The 18929-nt window shown below is 43.3% G+C and overlaps 1 protein-coding gene across 1 annotated transcript in view; it reads left to right on the top strand.

The window, feature by feature from the left end:
* The window catches only part of LOC111981931 (roundabout homolog 2-like), a 178929-nt gene that overhangs the window by 106598 nt on the left and 53402 nt on the right, over positions 1-18929 (top strand). The window contains exons 6-9 of the mRNA XM_070449476.1: positions 1952-2088; positions 3483-3607; positions 4567-4738; positions 17091-17296. Of these exons, the coding sequence (XP_070305577.1) occupies positions 1952-2088; positions 3483-3607; positions 4567-4738; positions 17091-17296 (640 nt within the window). The remainder of the gene's footprint in view (positions 1-1951; positions 2089-3482; positions 3608-4566; positions 4739-17090; positions 17297-18929) is intronic.

The raw sequence follows: 18929 nt of genomic DNA, 5'->3' as shown, positions 1-18929 counted from the left end.
TTAGCCCATAACTCTTATTCAGACCTGCATAAATACTCTCTTTCTCTTTTCTGCCTACTATTTGTTTCAATTCATTTTCCTCCATTCCTCCTTGCTTTCTGTTTAGGACTGGTGGTTTGGTTCCTCTGGGAAGTAGATGGAGTTGAGACTGACCTGTTAGCCCATGCACGCCTAGTAAGTTTTTAGGGACCAATTAGTGTGGTTCCACCACCGTGTGTTAGATTGTGTATCTGTTTTAGACTGCTTCTTGATAAGGTGCGGACAGGTGTTTGTAACTCTAGAACTCGATGCACTGCCGACCTGCCGTTAGCACTGTCGCTTCTTCCTAGGACTGGTTTCACTGGTGGTGATGGAGTACTGTTTAGCTTCTGCCTTCATACTGTCTATAGGACTGGTGGTTATTCATCTGAGTGAATGGACTGTTTTAGCCCTGTCGTTCTCTTTAGAGAATCCGGCATGTTTCTCTGGTGATGGACTGTTATTAGCATGTGTAACATGTTGAAGCCAATACCTAAGTAATCAAATAAAATCAGGATATCAGTGGCTGAAGTTCTTTGTGGGGGTTTGAGCTAAACAACTAGCTGAGTGTATGGAACTGTTGCTAGTCCCTTGCTCTGCTTAGAGAACCGAAAGGCGAGAGCTTATAATGTTTCTCTGAGTGGTGGGTAGTAGAGAACGTGTTAAGCGCCTGTCTTCATTGTGTCTACGGACCGGTGAAGGTGCCGGTTGCTCTCTGCAGTGAGAATGAACAGTTTGAAAGTACTAACCTGCTCTGTTAGGAACCCAAGGTTAACGATTATACGGGTCTCGAGAATGAATCTGTTGACTCGCTTAGCCCTGCATCTGTTAGGACCGGTGTTTCTCTGAGTGATGAAACTGTTAGCCCTGCTCTGTTAGGACTGGTGTTTCTCTAAGTGGATGAACTGTTAGTCCTGCTCCTGGCCTGCGCCCTAATCGACTTCCGCAGATCAATCGGCTCCTCCGTGAGGAGCAGGTTGTTGGTGGGGGTTAAACAATGGCCTTGCGGGCCTATCTCAGGGGCAAGAAGGAGGAAGATTTTATTTCCACAGCGTTCGTTCGCCAGGCGGCCTTGAGGGATTATAGAACAACGCCTCGCTTCTCTTTCTCTTCTTTCTTTCTTTCTTTCTTTCTTTCTTTTCTTTCTTTTTTCTTTCTTTCTTTCTTTCCTCTCTTCTCTTCTCTCTTTCTCTTCTCTCTCTCTCTCTCCTCTCTCTCTTCCTCTCCTCTCTCTCTCTCTCTCTCTCTTCTCTCTCCTCATTCTCTCTCTCTCTCTCTCTCTCTCTCTCCTCTCTCCACTCACTCACTCACTCACTCACTCATCTCACTCACTCACTCACTCACTCACTCACTCACTCACTCACTCACTCACACTCACCACTCACCACTCACTCACTCACTCACTACTCAACCACTAACAACCACTCAACACATGCACACACACTCAACACACACCCCACAGTGGTGCCTCTTCTTCATAAATATTGAAATAGAGGAAACAGTCAGGTCCAGCTGAAAGCACTTTTCATTTTACCTTGCCTTTCAGCCCTGCACAATTGCCCCCCCTTCTCTCCTCCTCTCTGTAGCAGAAATGTAGTCTCTCTGCAGCGGGGAGATTTTAAAGTGTCTCAGAAAACCTTGCTTTATTTTCAAAACCAACCCTTAATCTCACAGTCCACAACCTATTATTTTATGTAAGCTTTACTCTAAAATGTCCCAGAGGTGGACTGCTTTTCTTACTGAATTGTACATAAGCATACGGCTACATTYTTAAGTGTAATTGTTATTTATACAGAACATAGCCCCTTTTCCCAACCGTATCATACCAGCCGTTTAGTAAAACAGCCATGGCATGCAAGCCAGCAGAGGTGTGAGACTGACTACTGCAAGYTTGACTTGTGTAATGTCAACCTCTCCTCTCCTCCTTCCTCAGATATGACATCCGTTATGAGAAGGAGGATTTCCTCCTGAGGATCAAGAAGGCATCAGCTGGCGACCAGGGCACCTTCACCTGTGTGGCTGAGAACCGTGTGGGCAAAGTGGAGGTCTCGGCTACCCTCACCATCAGGGGTGAGTATATGCTACTGTAGGAGACAGACAAACACCAGTCCTGTTCCTGGAGCTGTGGTAATAGTCTCAGCAGGGTGAGTCTGTGCGAGTGTTATTGCCCCCCTGATGTGAGCCTGGAGCTGGGCTCAGTCCCTCTCTCTCCCRGGGCCCAGACTGAATGATTACACCAGGACCTCCAGCCTCCACACAAAGATGAGCAACTTAACCAGAACCAATTGTGCTACACACCCTGCATCCCTCTCTCCACTGGGATGCTAATAGAACTGGTGCAGTGAGACTCTGGTAGGGYATTTTAAGGGTATTTGAGTTGAAGAGGGTAAGGGCAGGCGAAACTCAGCGTTCTGATTTTGCCTTTGTTTGTTTGTACATAAGCACACAGTGCGTCAGTGGTGATGCTATGATGTTTCCACATCTGTGACTGTGCATAAGACAATGTGAACATTGTATTACTATAAAACCCTTCCAACCCAAGATTATGCCAGGTTTATTTCCTTTACCTAAGCCCCATGCCATCACCTGCCATGGTGACTGAGCCCCACTCTCCTCATCCGTACCTGCTGGACTTTTGTACCCAACACCATATGTCATTCATTTCTGATTTTCATTTATTTTTCTTTCCCTCTCCTCTCCTCCTCTCCTCCTCTCCTCCTCTCCTCCTCTCCTCCTCTACTCCTCTCCTCTCGGTCTTGTGTTTTGTCCTCACCCATCCACACCATTGTTCTTTCACCAGCTCGCCCTGTTGGTAAGTAAGACCTGATCCCATTGTGCATGTATTACTCTCTCTCTCTCTCTCTCTCTCTCTCTCTCTCTCTCTCTCTCTCTCTCTCTCTCTCTCTCTCTCTCTCTCTCTCTCACAACGATACACACATGCACACACACACGCAAAGGCACATGCTTAAAAGGGCTCAGTAAATGTTCCTACACTTGCATACATACACACCCATAAACACAAAACACACATTCACACCTGATTATTTAACATACAGTACTAATACATGCACATTTAGTTCCTTAGTTTGAACCACCCAACCCTGCCCTCCTTTTAGTTGTGTGTTGTAAAGTTAGTTGAAAACCCTTTGTTTCTCCAACAGTATCAAGACATAGTAGTTGATATGCAGTAGTTCTGATGTAGAGACTAGAAGGGGAGAATGTGTGTTAAAGCAGCCGTGCTCATGAGTTGGTCTCATTCATGCAGGTTTGCGGCCAACTGGATCTATGGCTTCTGTGGTCTGTTACCTGTAGTAATGGCTCTTAAGAGAGACTACTAGACAATCACCTGTTGCATGTTCCCTGCAGCCTGTAGCTTGTAGCTGAAACCTGTAGCGCTCTTTGCTTAGTTTGTGTACATGTACATCATTTTCTCTAAATGTGTTCCTGCTGTGCTGTGGTGACAGAGGCTCCCCTGTTTGTGGTGMGACCCCGGGACCAGATCGTGGCTGAAGGGCGCACAGCCACCTTCCCCTGTGAGACCAAGGGCAACCCCCAACCCACTGTGTTTTGGCAACGAGAGGGCAGCCAGGTAAGAAACACTTGTTTGAATAACGTGTGTTGAATGTCTGTGTGCTTTTATACATGAGAGTTCCCCTTAGTGTGTTGGCSTCCTCCAATGCACATAAACAAAAAAAACTTCTCCTTGTTTACCTAATTGARACATGAAGGTTGGGTCCTGATTGGACAGTGGATAGAGCCGTGGAACGAGAGAGGGCACTTCGAATTCCCGACAGTTACATAATGAAGTGGTCATCAATCATCAGYCCACTCTGCAGGGCTCTGACCAGCAATTTATTTCACAAGAAATTACATTAATTTGCTGCATTAGTTGTTAGGCATAATGGGATCAGGCTAATGTCCTTCCCTTCCCCTCCGTTTGTCTGCTCTCAGGTAGCGGAATGGGAAAAAAATCTAATTGAAGCGAAAGAGGTAGAGAYTTCAAGGCTATGTGTGGGCGGCCGTGAGGACTCACTTAACTTCAAGACCCGTAGTGCAAGGCATCATCACTGGCAGGGCTGACTGCGTCTCACCCACAGTGTAAATTACCGACCACTCCGAGCAGATAGAGGACCACAAACCCTTACTACTGAATTACACACACATTTCTAGGACAAGTGAGTGAATAGGAGGACTAAGGACATAACATCCTAGTCAGTAATGAACACATACTGAGAATGGAAATTGAGTAAAATAGAGCAAGACTTCAGATGATTGGTTTGACCTGTTGTTGCTTTTTAGTTAATGCAGCCTGATCTTGCCTTGCACATGTACGGTGATTGGGACTATACTGTTATATAACATTGTATTGSCAAGGTTGTCACTGACAGCAATTATGACTCATAACTGCACAGTACAGTTATGATTTACTATTTACTCATACTATCAACGGCAACATTTAGGCCTACATTGAATCTCGCCATGTTTTCTATGGAGCACAGGACTAAACACCATGCTGTTTTTCATAATGAATCTATGTTATCTCACCAGGATCTGCTGTTCCCCAGCCAGCCAGCGCAGGGAGACAGCCGTGTGTCAGTGGCAGTGAGTGGAGAGCTGACCATCTCCTCCGTACAGCGCTCTGATGCAGGCTACTACACCTGCCAGGCCCTCACTGTGGCCGGCAGCATCCTGGCCAAGGCTCAGCTAGAGGTGGCAGACGGTGAGAGCATATAGAGCATGCCATGCACAAACACATGCGCACACACACACACACACACACACACACACACACACCTGTCTCTTATACACATCTAGATGTGTATAAGAGACAAATGCACAACTAAGTGCAAGCACACACACTTGCTTGACCACATGCACTGAAGGTGCATAAAATGCATCAGAGGCTGACTGTTTAATGCTTGTCACTTGTCTTGGCTGAGATGTGCTGAAAGGTGTAAGAGCTAATCGGTCAAATGCCTTCATCCATTTCATTAGCATGTCACTGTGGGAAGTTGCACCAGAGAGAGGCCATGAAAGGCCTGCAAAGAGAGAAACTGTTCAAATGAAACCTCTCTCCCTGATGGAGAGTCACATGTACACCTCTCTCCTCCTCTCAAAGAGCATCATTATCTTAAGTGCTGAGCTAGTGCCAGTTAGGAGCTGTTTATGCCTCTCTCGCTCTCTCTTTCTCTCTCTCGCTCTCTATCTCTGTCTCCATCGCTCTCTCTCTTTCTCACTCATTTCCTGGATTCCTCTCAAACACATTATTGAATTAACATCTGCTAAAGGATTTTTTGGAAAGAGAACATACTTTGCCATGCGAGTTGGAAAATATGTAAATAGTGTTGCTGTATACAGTACAGGGGATTGAAGGAATGATCAAGTGGTTGAGTGTGAAAAATGCAACAAGAGCTCACGGTTTTACCAATTTGACTTCAGATTCAGACACAAATTTTGAAGATGCTCCAAAGGTCAAATTTTGAAGTGTTTTTGACGCCCTGGGTTGCTCCTAATGCTCAAATCAAGTAAATCAAATCAAATTGTATTTGTCACATCTGCCGAATACAACGGGTGTAGACTTAACAGTGAAATGCTTGCTTACGAGCCCAGTGATACAGAATTAAAAAATAATAGTACAAATACAAATAGTAAGACAAGATGAATGAAATATACAAGAATGAAGCTATATACAGGGAGTACCAGTACCAGATCAATGTGCAGGGAGGGGAATGAGGTATTTGAGGTAGATATGTACATGAAGGCAGGGTAACGTGATTAGGCATCAGGATAGATAATAATAAGACTAAAATAAAGAACAGAGTAGCAACAGCATATGATGAGTATGTCAAATCAAATCAAATTGTATTTGTCACATGCGCTGAATACAACAAGATTAGACCTTACTTTGAAATGCTTACTTACAAGCCCTTAACCAACAATGCAGTTTTAAGAAAAACAAGAATTAAGAACAAATATTTACTAAATAAACTAAAGTAAAAAATGAAAGAGCAACAATAAAATAACAATAACGAGTCTATATACAGGGGGTACCGGTACTGAGTCAATGTGCGGGGGTACAGGTTAGTCGAGGTAATTGAGGTAATAAGTACATGTAGGTAGGGGTAAGGTGACTATGCATAGATAATAGATAATAAACAGCAAGTAGCAGCAGCATAAAAAAAGGGGGGGGAGGTCAATGCAAATAGTCCAGGTAGCCATTTAATTAGCTGTTTAGCAGTCTTATGGCTTGGGGGTAGAAGCTGTTCAGAAGCGTTTTGGACCTAGACTTGGCACTCCGGTACCGATTGCCATGTCATAGCAGAGAGAACAGTCTNGAGCTGACCATCTCCTCCGTACAGCGCTCTGATGCAGGCTACTACACCTGCCAGGCCCTCACTGTGGCCGGCAGCATCCTGGCCAAGGCTCAGCTAGAGGTGGCAGACGGTGAGAGCATATAGAGCATGCCATGCACAAACACATGCGCACACACACACACACACACACACACACACACACACCTGTCTCTTATACACATCTAGATGTGTATAAGAGACAAATGCACAACTAAGTGCAAGCACACACACTTGCTTGACCACATGCACTGAAGGTGCATAAAATGCATCAGAGGCTGACTGTTTAATGCTTGTCACTTGTCTTGGCTGAGATGTGCTGAAAGGTGTAAGAGCTAATCGGTCAAATGCCTTCATCCATTTCATTAGCATGTCACTGTGGGAAGTTGCACCAGAGAGAGGCCATGAAAGGCCTGCAAAGAGAGAAACTGTTCAAATGAAACCTCTCTCCCTGATGGAGAGTCACATGTACACCTCTCTCCTCCTCTCAAAGAGCATCATTATCTTAAGTGCTGAGCTAGTGCCAGTTAGGAGCTGTTTATGCCTCTCTCGCTCTCTCTTTCTCTCTCTCGCTCTCTATCTCTGTCTCCATCGCTCTCTCTCTTTCTCACTCATTTCCTGGATTCCTCTCAAACACATTATTGAATTAACATCTGCTAAAGGATTTTTTGGAAAGAGAACATACTTTGCCATGCGAGTTGGAAAATATGTAAATAGTGTTGCTGTATACAGTACAGGGGATTGAAGGAATGATCAAGTGGTTGAGTGTGAAAAATGCAACAAGAGCTCACGGTTTTACCAATTTGACTTCAGATTCAGACACAAATTTTGAAGATGCTCCAAAGGTCAAATTTTGAAGTGTTTTTGACGCCCTGGGTTGCTCCTAATGCTCAAATCAAGTAAATCAAATCAAATTGTATTTGTCACATCTGCCGAATACAACGGGTGTAGACTTAACAGTGAAATGCTTGCTTACGAGCCCAGTGATACAGAATTAAAAAATAATAGTACAAATACAAATAGTAAGACAAGATGAATGAAATATACAAGAATGAAGCTATATACAGGGAGTACCAGTACCAGATCAATGTGCAGGGAGGGGAATGAGGTATTTGAGGTAGATATGTACATGAAGGCAGGGTAACGTGATTAGGCATCAGGATAGATAATAATAAGACTAAAATAAAGAACAGAGTAGCAACAGCATATGATGAGTATGTCAAATCAAATCAAATTGTATTTGTCACATGCGCTGAATACAACAAGATTAGACCTTACTTTGAAATGCTTACTTACAAGCCCTTAACCAACAATGCAGTTTTAAGAAAAACAAGAATTAAGAACAAATATTTACTAAATAAACTAAAGTAAAAAATGAAAGAGCAACAATAAAATAACAATAACGAGTCTATATACAGGGGGTACCGGTACTGAGTCAATGTGCGGGGGTACAGGTTAGTCGAGGTAATTGAGGTAATAAGTACATGTAGGTAGGGGTAAGGTGACTATGCATAGATAATAGATAATAAACAGCAAGTAGCAGCAGCATAAAAAAAGGGGGGGGAGGTCAATGCAAATAGTCCAGGTAGCCATTTAATTAGCTGTTTAGCAGTCTTATGGCTTGGGGGTAGAAGCTGTTCAGAAGCGTTTTGGACCTAGACTTGGCACTCCGGTACCGATTGCCATGTCATAGCAGAGAGAACAGTCTMTGACTAGGGTGGCTGGAGTCTTTGGCAATTTTTAGGGCCTTCCTCTGACACCGCCTGGTATAGAAGTCCTGGATGGCAGGAAGCTTGGCCCCAGTGATGTACTGGGCCGTACGGGAGGCCGAGCAGTTGTCATACCAGATGGTGATGCAACCAGTCAGGAGGTTCTCGATGGTGCAGCTGTAGAACTTTTTGATGATCTGAAGACCCATGCCAAATCTTTTCAGTCTCCTGAGGGGGAATAGGTGTTGTTGTGCCCTCTTCACAACTATCTTGGTGTGTTTGGACCACGATAGTTTGTTGGTGATGTGGGCAGGAAGGAACTTGAAGCTCTCAACCTGCTCCAGTACAGCCCCGTCGATGAGAATGAGGGYGTGCTCTGCCCTCCTTTTCCTGTAGTCCACGATCATCTCCTTTGTCTTGATCACATTGTGGGAGAGGTTGTTGTGTGTTGTGTGTTTTTGTTGTGTCTGTATGCATTTGTGTGTTATGTGCGTATGTACAGTAGTGAATGTGTGTGGGTTTTGTGTGAGTGGGTCCGTATGGTATATGTGTGAGTSTGTATATAGTGTGTATATTTTGTCTTGTGAGTGTGCATAGAGTCAGTGCAAGACAGGGTCAGTGCAGAGGAACCATTAACTAACTATTTAGCAGTCTTACGTTTGCCTGATATAGAGGTGCTGGATGGCAGGGACCTCGGTACTGGGCTGTCCGTACCATCCTCTGTAGTGCTTTGCAGTCGAGGGTGGTGCATTTGCCATATCAAGCGGTGATGCAGCCAGTCAAGATGCTCTCGATGGTGCAGCTGTAGAACTTTTTGCTCAGCATAGTTCCGTTGTCCGTTGCTCCAAACTAAAGCTGTGTGGTCACAAAATTTCGTCACCCGGTGGTTGTCAAGCAAATAACTGTCGATCTCACGGTAATAAACACATTTAGCATCTCCTAGTTTCCACACATAGCCTACAAGCCACAGATGCAGACCTTTGGAACATCTACATTTTAAAAAGGCTAATAAATCCACGTAATATAGCCAACACATTCACAAGAAATCTATTATNACAGATGCAGACCTTTGGAACATCTACATTTTAAAAAGGCTAATAAATCCACGTAATATAGCCAACACATTCACAAGAAATCTATTATTTATTTTAGACAGGTCTAAAGAAATATGATATAAAGAAAATGTAATTTATTTCAGAGGAACAAATTAGCATACTCTCAGTTGTCCTTATGTTAGGTCCTAATCTGGCTATGCCATGTGGCTGTGGGCTACACTAGTTCATTTAGCAGACAAGATTTGGTTAGAATTATGGGGCATTATTTTATATTGTTTTATAGTCTGAAGAATACAATTGAATTAAGCTGAATRAAATAGAAAGGAWATTTTCTCCAAACTGTTTGAGGGAGTGCGTGCATGCGTCTATTGCATGCGTGTTGAGCGGTAGCAAAGAAATAGGTACTCCTATATGTTTAATTTATAGTTATTAATGTAACTTTAGGCTGAATGACACAACTCTAATGATGATTTGAAAAAAGTCGCTTGAAAGGCATGAGCTCTGCTTTGTTTTTTGCGCAGGCTGTACACACTTCATCAGTCTCTCATTCACAAGTTGACAAGCACTTGATAATGCCTCTAATTTCAYGACGGCATCCCCTTTGTGTGGCCATAATGCACCCTAAAAAAAGTTAATGACTTTTGCGGCCAGTTGTTGCCTTCTCCCTGAGTGCTAAGTGCCCCGAMTCACTTCTCACTCACATGGCTCTCCATCACGTGATCGKGTCTTTCTCTCAGGCTACAAGTGAAGACAGACACATCGGGGACGCAACTGCGTGCGTGCTTATCCAATTCCGAGGCGCATATTGAAGATATTGGAAGAACTGTCCACATTTACTTTTCGTCAGCCAACAAGATGAGTTGGCCTAACAAACAGCAAAAGCACTAGCCTATGTCAATCTACTATCCCCCAAAGTACAAAAGTTTACCTATTCTATTCTGTGCCAGAAATAAATATTCTAAACATAGTCTGGTACAGTTGTGGGATGCAATAGATCCTAAATGAATGCAACCACTAGCATACATTTTTTTTAATGCAATTGTCACACCCTGGCCTTAGTTATCTTTGTTTTCTTTATTATTTTAGTTAGGTCAGGGTGTGACATGGGGGATGTATGTGTTTTGTATTGTCTAGGGGTTTTGTATGTTTATGGGGCAGTGTTCAGTCTAGGTGTATGTATGTCTATGGTTGCCTAGATTGGTTCTCAATTAGAGACAGCTGTCTATCGTTGTCTCTGATTGGGAACCATATTTAGGCAGCCATATTCATTAGGTAGTTCGTGGKTGATTGTCTATGTCTTTACGTTAGTTGCTTGTGTCTGCACTTTYGTTTTATAGCTTCACGGTCGTTTGTTGTTTTGTATAGTTTGTCAGTGTTCGTTTCGTTTTCGTCTTCAAAAAAAGAGAAGATGTATTGTTATCACGCTGCGCCTTGGTCCTCCTCTCTTCCACGTTACGACGATCGTGACAGCAATGTGGCTGACGCAACAGATCAGAACATTTAGCTTGACATCTCGTTAACTATTAGGCTATTTCTTCACATTATAAGCGCAGCAATGCACACATGGCAGTAGGTTATAAGCGTGAATGTTCCATTAGCGGGAAAACACCATTATCAAAAGTGAGATTATGCATGTAATGCTTTGATTATAAAGGTGCATTTTTATGGTGAAAAGTATCTTCCCCAAACTTGAAACTCATGCGCTACTTATGTATGCCAGGTATGCTCTAAACTCATTGTAAAGTGGATTAATGTGTTTAATTTTAAGAAGTTATTTGGCCACTTTAGTTGTGATACAGTCTTATCAAAACATATAGGCCCAGTGGTGGAAAAAGTACCCAATTGTCATACTTGAGTAAAAGTAAAGATACCTCATTAGAAAATGACTAAAGTAAAAGTGAAAGTCAACCAGTAAAACACTGCTTGATTAAAAGTCTGAAAGTATTTGGTTTTAAATATACTTAAGTATCAAAAGTGAATGTAATTGCCAAAATATACTTTAGTATCAAAGTAAAAGTATAAATCATTTCACATTCCTTATATTAAGCAAACCAGAAGGCACTATTTTCTAGTTTTATATTTATTTACAGATAGCCAGGGGCACACTCCAACACTCAGACATAATTTACAAACCATGCATTTGTGTTTGGGAGATCAGAAGTAAAAGGGATGAACAGGGATGTTCTCTTGATAAGTGTATGAATTGGACAATTTTTCTGTCCTGCTAAGCATTGAAAATGTAACGAGAACTTTTGGGTGTCAAGGAAAATGTATGGTGTAAAAAGTACATTATTTTCTTTAGGAATGTAGTGAAGTAAAAGTAAAAGTAGTCAAACATTTAAATAGTAAAGTAAAGTAGAGATACCCAAAAAAACTACGTCAGTAGTACTTTAAAGTATTTTTACACAAGTACTTTATACCACTGTATAGGCCTATAGGACAGGCTACATGAGGTGTGCAACTATGATTCGAAAAAGTTGCAAAAAAAGGCATTGTTTCTTGCCTTACGCTGGGCAGCATTCACAAGTGATAATATGTAATTCACAAGTGATAGGCTAATATTGTCACCCATCAGACTATTCTTGATTTAATCTTGTCTTTACGTATACTAAATAATATATKTGTGAAATTTGTTTTGATTTAGAATGGACCATTATCATTCACCTGTATCAAAACAGGGTCAGCGGGGGAAAAAATACATGTCATCTATGCACTTAAATAGCGAATGGAGGACGCTTTTCCCGTGATTCATTTTCATGCCAGCCAGGTAGGCTATACTCTTGTTGTAAAGATAAGCAATTTGCTTAGTATTAGGAAAGTTGAGAAATAAATATAGTAGGCCTATAGAAAGCTGATTGGATCCTCTTTTTAATAGAGGCCGTCACTGTTTTCTCACGCAATTGCATCGCCTATAGATAGTAACATGAGCTCATGGGCTCTCATGAAGTGTTTGATTCAATTTTTGATGACATTTGCATTGATGTCAGCGTGATTACAGGGGCAATAGAGTGCTGAGTACCAGGCAGTACCAGGCAGTTAGCAAGTTTGGTAGGCTACTAATGACCATCAGCAGCATCAGAGCTTGGAGAAGCCTAATTACCGTGACTAAACGGTGACGTGGAATTTGACTGCCTTCGTTTGACTGCCTCTACAACTGGAATTGAACACGGGACCTTCGGAACCCGGGAGAGGCTATACGGACATGCCTAGTGCCCAAATGTATTAGATATTTGGTGCAGCAAAAGTAGAGTGGAGACAAACAGATTCGGTTCAGTAAGTCATCCTATTGAGCCCTTCCCAGCTTGCTAGTTGATAGATGTTGCTAAAAAGAAGTTGCTTGCCTGCCAAAGTTGGAACTTGGGAGCATGCTTAGAATAGTTTTTTTATGTAGACGTTAATGCCGTAGTTGTAAGTTTTCGTTGAAAATCACTACAATAAATGTGCTTTAGCCTTCACCCTGGCCTGATGTTGGCTACACTATCTAGCTACTTCCCTTTCCTTACTGCGGCAAGCAGGATCGAAGGGACACTGTGCCCTGTGTTGTTGTGTTACCAGCTTGCAGTGCAAACTCTCCCCATTGAGCAGTAGACTGTATCACTTTGACATCCACATGGTGACTAGTATCAAATACCAATATTACAAGTTAATTCTCGTGTAGGATGTTATCCTACTCTAAATAAAATCAAGTGGGATGGAACAAATTGCCCAATTTAGCTACCGCCAGTGACATGTTATGCTGCTACCTGGTGGGAGGCAACTGCTGGCCAGTGGGAAGCAGCACACGTCGGCAAGCACTAGCCTCTAAGCCCAACCATATTGCATTGCTCCGGGAGACCTGTTGCCCGGAGAAAAGATGCTAGCAAGCGCCTCAATAGAACACTGTTGCACTGGTCATTCGCAACTTCTYGTCATTATGTTAGCTAATTGGCATGCCACGGTGACATCCAGATGTCGACCGCAATACGACAAATTATTTCTCCCTCGACCATCGAAATAAACATCACTTTCTTTTGCAAGTTTTAACTAGCGCCATACTGCTGTTGTTGCCAGCATAAACTAGTATGCTGGGAAGTTCTCATCAAGACCACTAACTGAACCGAATCCATTCATCCATTCATTCAAACTGGAACATGCTTAACACCCCAGCCATCCTACAATCGAAGCTTGATGCCCTCAATCTCACACAAATKATCAATGAACCTACCAGGTACCACCACAAAGCCGTAAACACGGGCAMCCTCAKAGATRTCATCCKAACCAACTTGCCCTCTAAATACTCCTCTGCTGTTTTCAACCAAGATCTCAGCGATCACTGCCTCATTGCCTGCATCCGTAATGGGTCAGCGGTCAAACGACCTCCATTCATCACTGTCAACCTGAACACTGAAAACACTAGAGCGAGCAGGCCTTTCTAATCGACTCGCGGGGTATCCTGGAAGATATTGATCTCATCCCATCAGTAGAGATGCCGGTGTTATATTTAAATCCTTCCTCACCATCTTAAAATAAGCATGCCCCATTCAAGAAAGTAGAACCAGGAACAGATTTAGCCCTATTCTCTCCAGACCCTGATGCCATTAACCAACACAAAAACATTCCATGGCGTTCTGCATTAGCATCGACACACCCCCGACCGATATCCAACCTTTCAGGGAAGCTAGAAACCAATATACACAGGCAGTTAGAAGCCAAGGCTAGCTTTTCAAGCAGAAATTGCTTCCTGCAACACAAACTCAAAAAACTTTTGGCCACTGTATAGTCCATGGGAAAAAGACACACCTCCTCCAGCTGCCACTGCACTGAGGATAGGAACACCTGTCACCACCAAAAATCCACTATAATTGAGAATTTCAATAAGCATCTTTCCACGCCCCATGCTTCCACCCGGTCAACAGCACTGCACCCCCCACAGCAACTCGCCCAAGCCTTCCCCATTCTCCTTCTCCCAAATCCAGTCAGCTGATGTTCTGAAAGAGCTGCAAATCTGGACCCTACAACATAAGCCAGGCTAGCAATCTGGACCCTTCTTTATCTTAAATTATCTGCCACAATTGTTGCAAAACCCTATTACTAGACTGTTCAACCTCTCTCTTTCGTGAGAAAGAGTCTGAGATTCCCAAAGATTGGAAAGCAGCTGCGCGTCATCCCCCATTCAAACGGGGGACCATCTCTTACCCCAAACCGCTACAGACCTATACTACTCTACCCTGCCTTCTCCAAGGTCTTCAAAGCCAAGTCAACAAACAGATTACCGACCATCGAAATCCCAACCATACCTTTTCCCGCTTACTCAATCTGGGTTTCGAAGCTGTCATGGTGCACCTCAACCAACTTTCTCAAAGGTCCTTAACATATCTCTAACCCCAATCGATAAGAAACACATACTGTGGAGCCGTATTCATCAATCTGGCCAAGGCTTTCGACCCTGTCCAAATCACCCACAACATTCCTCATCGGACAGACTACGATAGCCTTGGTTTCTCAAATTGACTTGCCTCGCTGGTCACCAAACTACTTCTCTCGATAGAAGTTCCAGTGTTGCTCAAATCGAGGCCTGTTGTCCGGGCCTTGGCAGTCTCTATGGGAGTGCCACAGGTCCATTTCTGGACCGACTCTCTCGAATCTGTATACATCCAATTGATGTCCTTCTTCTGCCTGCTTGGTGAGTCCTCTAGAATCCACCTCTAGCAGACGACACCATTTGTATACTTTGCCCTTCTTTGGACACGTGTTAACAACCCCTCCAGACGTAACTTCAATTGCCATAGACAATTCTCCTTCCGTGGCGGTACCAAATTTACTCTTAAAATACAAGTAAAAACTAAAATTGCATGCTCTTCAAAACCATCGCTTGCCCTGCAACCTGCCCGCCTGTCCAACATCATACTCTGGGACGTTCTGACTTAGAATATTGGACAACAGACAAATACCAGGTTGTCTGGTTAGAACTGTAAAACTTCTTCTCCTCCGACTCACAATCAAACATCTCAACCAAAGTTAACATCAGAATTGGCTTCCTGCTATTTCGCAACAAAAGCATTCTTCACTCCATGGCTGCCAAACATGACCCTATAAAACTGACCATCCTACCGAACTCGACTTCGCGATGTCATTTACAAAATAGCCTCCCAATACCCTACTCAATAAAATTTGATGCCAGTCTATTACCAGCTCCATCCGTTTTGTCACCAAAGCCCCATATACTTACCCCACCCACCCGACTGTACTCTACTCGTGGCTGGCCCTCGCTTCATACTCGTGCCAAACCAACTGGCTCCAGTCATCCTATAAGACCCGGCTATAAAAGTCCCCCTTATCTCAGCTCGCTGGTCACCATAGCAGCACCCACCTGTAGCACGCCCTCCTGCAGGTATATCTCTCTGGTCACCACCAAAACCAATTCTTCCTTTGGCCGCCTCTCCTTCCAGTTCTCTGCTGCCAATGATTGGAACGAACTACAAAAATCTCTGAAACTGGAAACACTTATCTCCCTCACTAGCTTTAAGCACCAGCTATCAGAGCAGCTCACATAGCCCATCTATAATTTAGCACTTGTACATAGCCCATCTATAATTTAGCCCAAACAACTAGCTCTCCCCCTACTGTATTTTTTTTTAGGGGGGGGGGCTCCTTTGCACCCCATTATTTCTATCTCTACTTTGCACATTCTTCCACTGCAAATCTACCATTCCAGTGTTTTACTTGCTATATTGTATTTACTTCGCCACCATGGCCTTTTTTTTCTTTTTTTTGCCTTTACCTCCCTTATCTCACCTCATTGGCTCACTTACTTATTTTTCTACTGTATTATTAACTGTATGTTTGTTTTACTCCCTGTGTAGCTCTGTGTTGTTGTATGTGTCGAACTGCTTTGCTTTATCTTGGCCAGGTCGCAATTGTAAATGAGAACTTGTTCTCAACTTGCCTACCTGGTTAAATAAAGGTGAAATAAAAAAWAAWAWAAAWWAAAATCTACACTCCACTCTCAGCTGCGTGACATACGTCATCAATTTGGGCACCGGGCGTATCCATATATACTCTCCCATTCCACCGCCGCTATCCACGCCTTAGCAAACCCAAGCCTACTTGATCGTAATAGCGATCTATTGGCTGGTTTCGAAGGCATTTACAGATGTCCTCRGGACATGGACAGGCGTACAATCTTGAGCGGTCTGGCTGGAAAAATGATGCAAGAAAGAAGTAATMTTTTGTTATAGCATCTGATTACAGTTAAGTCATATTTTTTGAGTCTAGCAATTGTTCAATATTAATCATACAATGCGGTGCTGACAATTATTACGTATACAGTGGGTATAGTATAAAGGTCTCGGCAGGAAAGTTAGCAGAGTAAAAGGATGTCTCACTCTATAAAGGCTGGTGTCTGATTGGTTTCTCTGCATTTCTGGTTTAGTGACTGTGTCCTCTGAGTCTGAAGGAGCTGTGATAGAATTTTAGAGCTCTAGAACCTGGTGCAAATACTCTGTCTGAGTTGAGACTAACAGCACTGATAAGCAGGGGAAGAAGAGACAATATTAAAAGATTGAACACCCCAGAAATGCAGTGGCTTGTTTCTTGTYTGGGGGAGGGGGCTGTGAGGTGCAGCAGTGAGTCAGAGGAGGAAGAGAAGGAGGAAGAGAAGGAAGGAGGGAGGGAAGGTGTTAATGTGTTATGAGGAAGGCAGGGTAATTAGCGCCATAGGCGAGCCATCGTTATTCTACACCTTGTAAATAGAGCGCTATGGTGTGATGTGGTGCCATTAGCACACACTATCAGAAACCTGCAAACGACCCCCAAAACAGGTACCCCCTATCACAACAGATACATCAAGAAGACCTAGCGCCTCCAATGATAAATTCATGAACGTTTATGGGGTCAAATTTGTAATTTAGTATAGCACTAAACTGTAATTCATAGTTTGTGTTTAAATTTTTTCATTGTGATTCCTTGTTTTTCTCCAGCCTCAAAGGACCGCCCCCCGCCCATCATCCGGCAGGGCCCGTCCAACCAGACGCAGGCTGTTGGGGGTGTGGCCCTGCTGAGGTGCCAGGCGTCAGGGGACCCGGAGCCCACCGTTACCTGGCTGAGGGATGGCCTCAGTCTGCTGGGGAAGGACCTTCGCATGGCCCTGCTGGAGCCTGGCAGCCTGCAGATCCAAAGCACCAGGGTRGGTTCATAGGACTGATGCTGTACAAACACAATACACACAGTCACAGCAGCAAGCCTCCACACTGTGTTCACTCATGATTGATTTGGCCATGAGTCTGCCTGCCATAGTGACTCCATCTTTTCTCTCTCTGCTTCTCTACTTTCATTGCCTTCTTTTCAATAAACTGCCCATTCTTTACAGTTTCTCTCTATTCTCAAAGGCAGGTTGTTAAGGTTTGTGTGTGTGTGTGCGTGCGTGCTTACGTGTGTTTATGCGCTTGCCTCACATTTTTTATTTTATTTTATCCATTATTTTATATTGCTTGTGAGAGAGAGGAGAGACAAATTCCCATCTGATGTCAGTTGGATCTAATTCAAATGGACAAGTGCAGGCAGGTTGCCTTTAAAGATGAATAGAGGGTATTGATTTTTAYAAGTCATTTAAAGCTGTCATTTAGAGCCATTCGCCTAGGCAGCATTTAGAGATGCTCTAACCCAAGGACAGTGATTGGGGGGAATGCAACCATGTAAGGGACAGATCGAAATTGACAAATAACAATAAATGTAAAAACACATCCCTCCCTATCTTGTAGGCTTACCCAGTATCGAATCTCTGAATTTCATTCGACATTTTGGTGTTTTGTACCAGATGTCTCTTTCCATTCATCAAATTGAATCTGCACAGTTTGGATTGATTGATTGATTCAAAGTTAAAAATATACATACAGTGCATTCGGAAAGTATTAAGACACCTTCACTTGTTCCACATTTTGTTACGTTACAGCCTTATTCTAAAATTGATTAAATGTTTATTTTCCTCATCATTCTAAACACAATACCGCACGATGACAAAGCGAAAACAGGTTTTTATACATTTTTGCAAATGTATTGAATTGAAAAACAGAAATACCTTATTTACATAATTATTCAGACCCTTTGCTATGAGWCTTGGAATTGAGCTCAGGTGCATCCTGTTTCTATTGATCATCCTTGAGATGTTTCTACAACTTTATTGGAGTCCACCAGTGGGAAATTMAATTGATTGGACATGATTTGGAAAGGTACACACCTGTCTATATAAGGTCCCAGTTGACAGTGCATGTYAGAGCAAAAACCAAGCCATGAGGTCAAAGGACTTGTCCGTAGAGCCCCGAGACAGGATTGAGTCGAGGCACAGATCTGGGGAAGGGTACCAAAACATTTMTGCTGCATTGAACCATTGGCCTTCATCATTGTTCARTGGAAGAAGTTTGGAACCACCAAGACTCTTCCTAGAGCTGGCCGCCCGGCTAAACTGACTAATCAGGGGAGAAGGGCCTTGGTCAGGGAGGTGAACAAGAACCCGATGGTCACTCTGACAGAGCTCTAGAGATCCTCTGTGGAAATGGGAGAACCTTCCAGAAGGACAACCATTTCTGCTGCACTCCACCAATCAGGCCTTTATTGTAGAGTGGCCAGATGGAAGCCACTCCTCATTAAAAGACACATGACAGCCCACTTGGAGTTTGCCTAAAGGACTCTCAGACTATGAGAAACAAGATTCTCTGGTCTGATGAAACCAAGATTGAACTATTTGACCTGAATGSCAAGCATCACGTCTGGAGTAAATCTGGCACCATCCCTTTGTTGAAACATGGTCGTGGCAGAATCAT

This window comes from Salvelinus sp. IW2-2015, linkage group LG20 (assembly GCF_002910315.2).
Source record: "Salvelinus sp. IW2-2015 linkage group LG20, ASM291031v2, whole genome shotgun sequence".
Lineage (NCBI taxonomy): Eukaryota > Metazoa > Chordata > Actinopteri > Salmoniformes > Salmonidae > Salvelinus > Salvelinus sp. IW2-2015.
The sequence above is the reverse complement of the archived record's forward strand: the minus strand, read 5'-3'. Positions and strand labels throughout refer to the sequence as shown.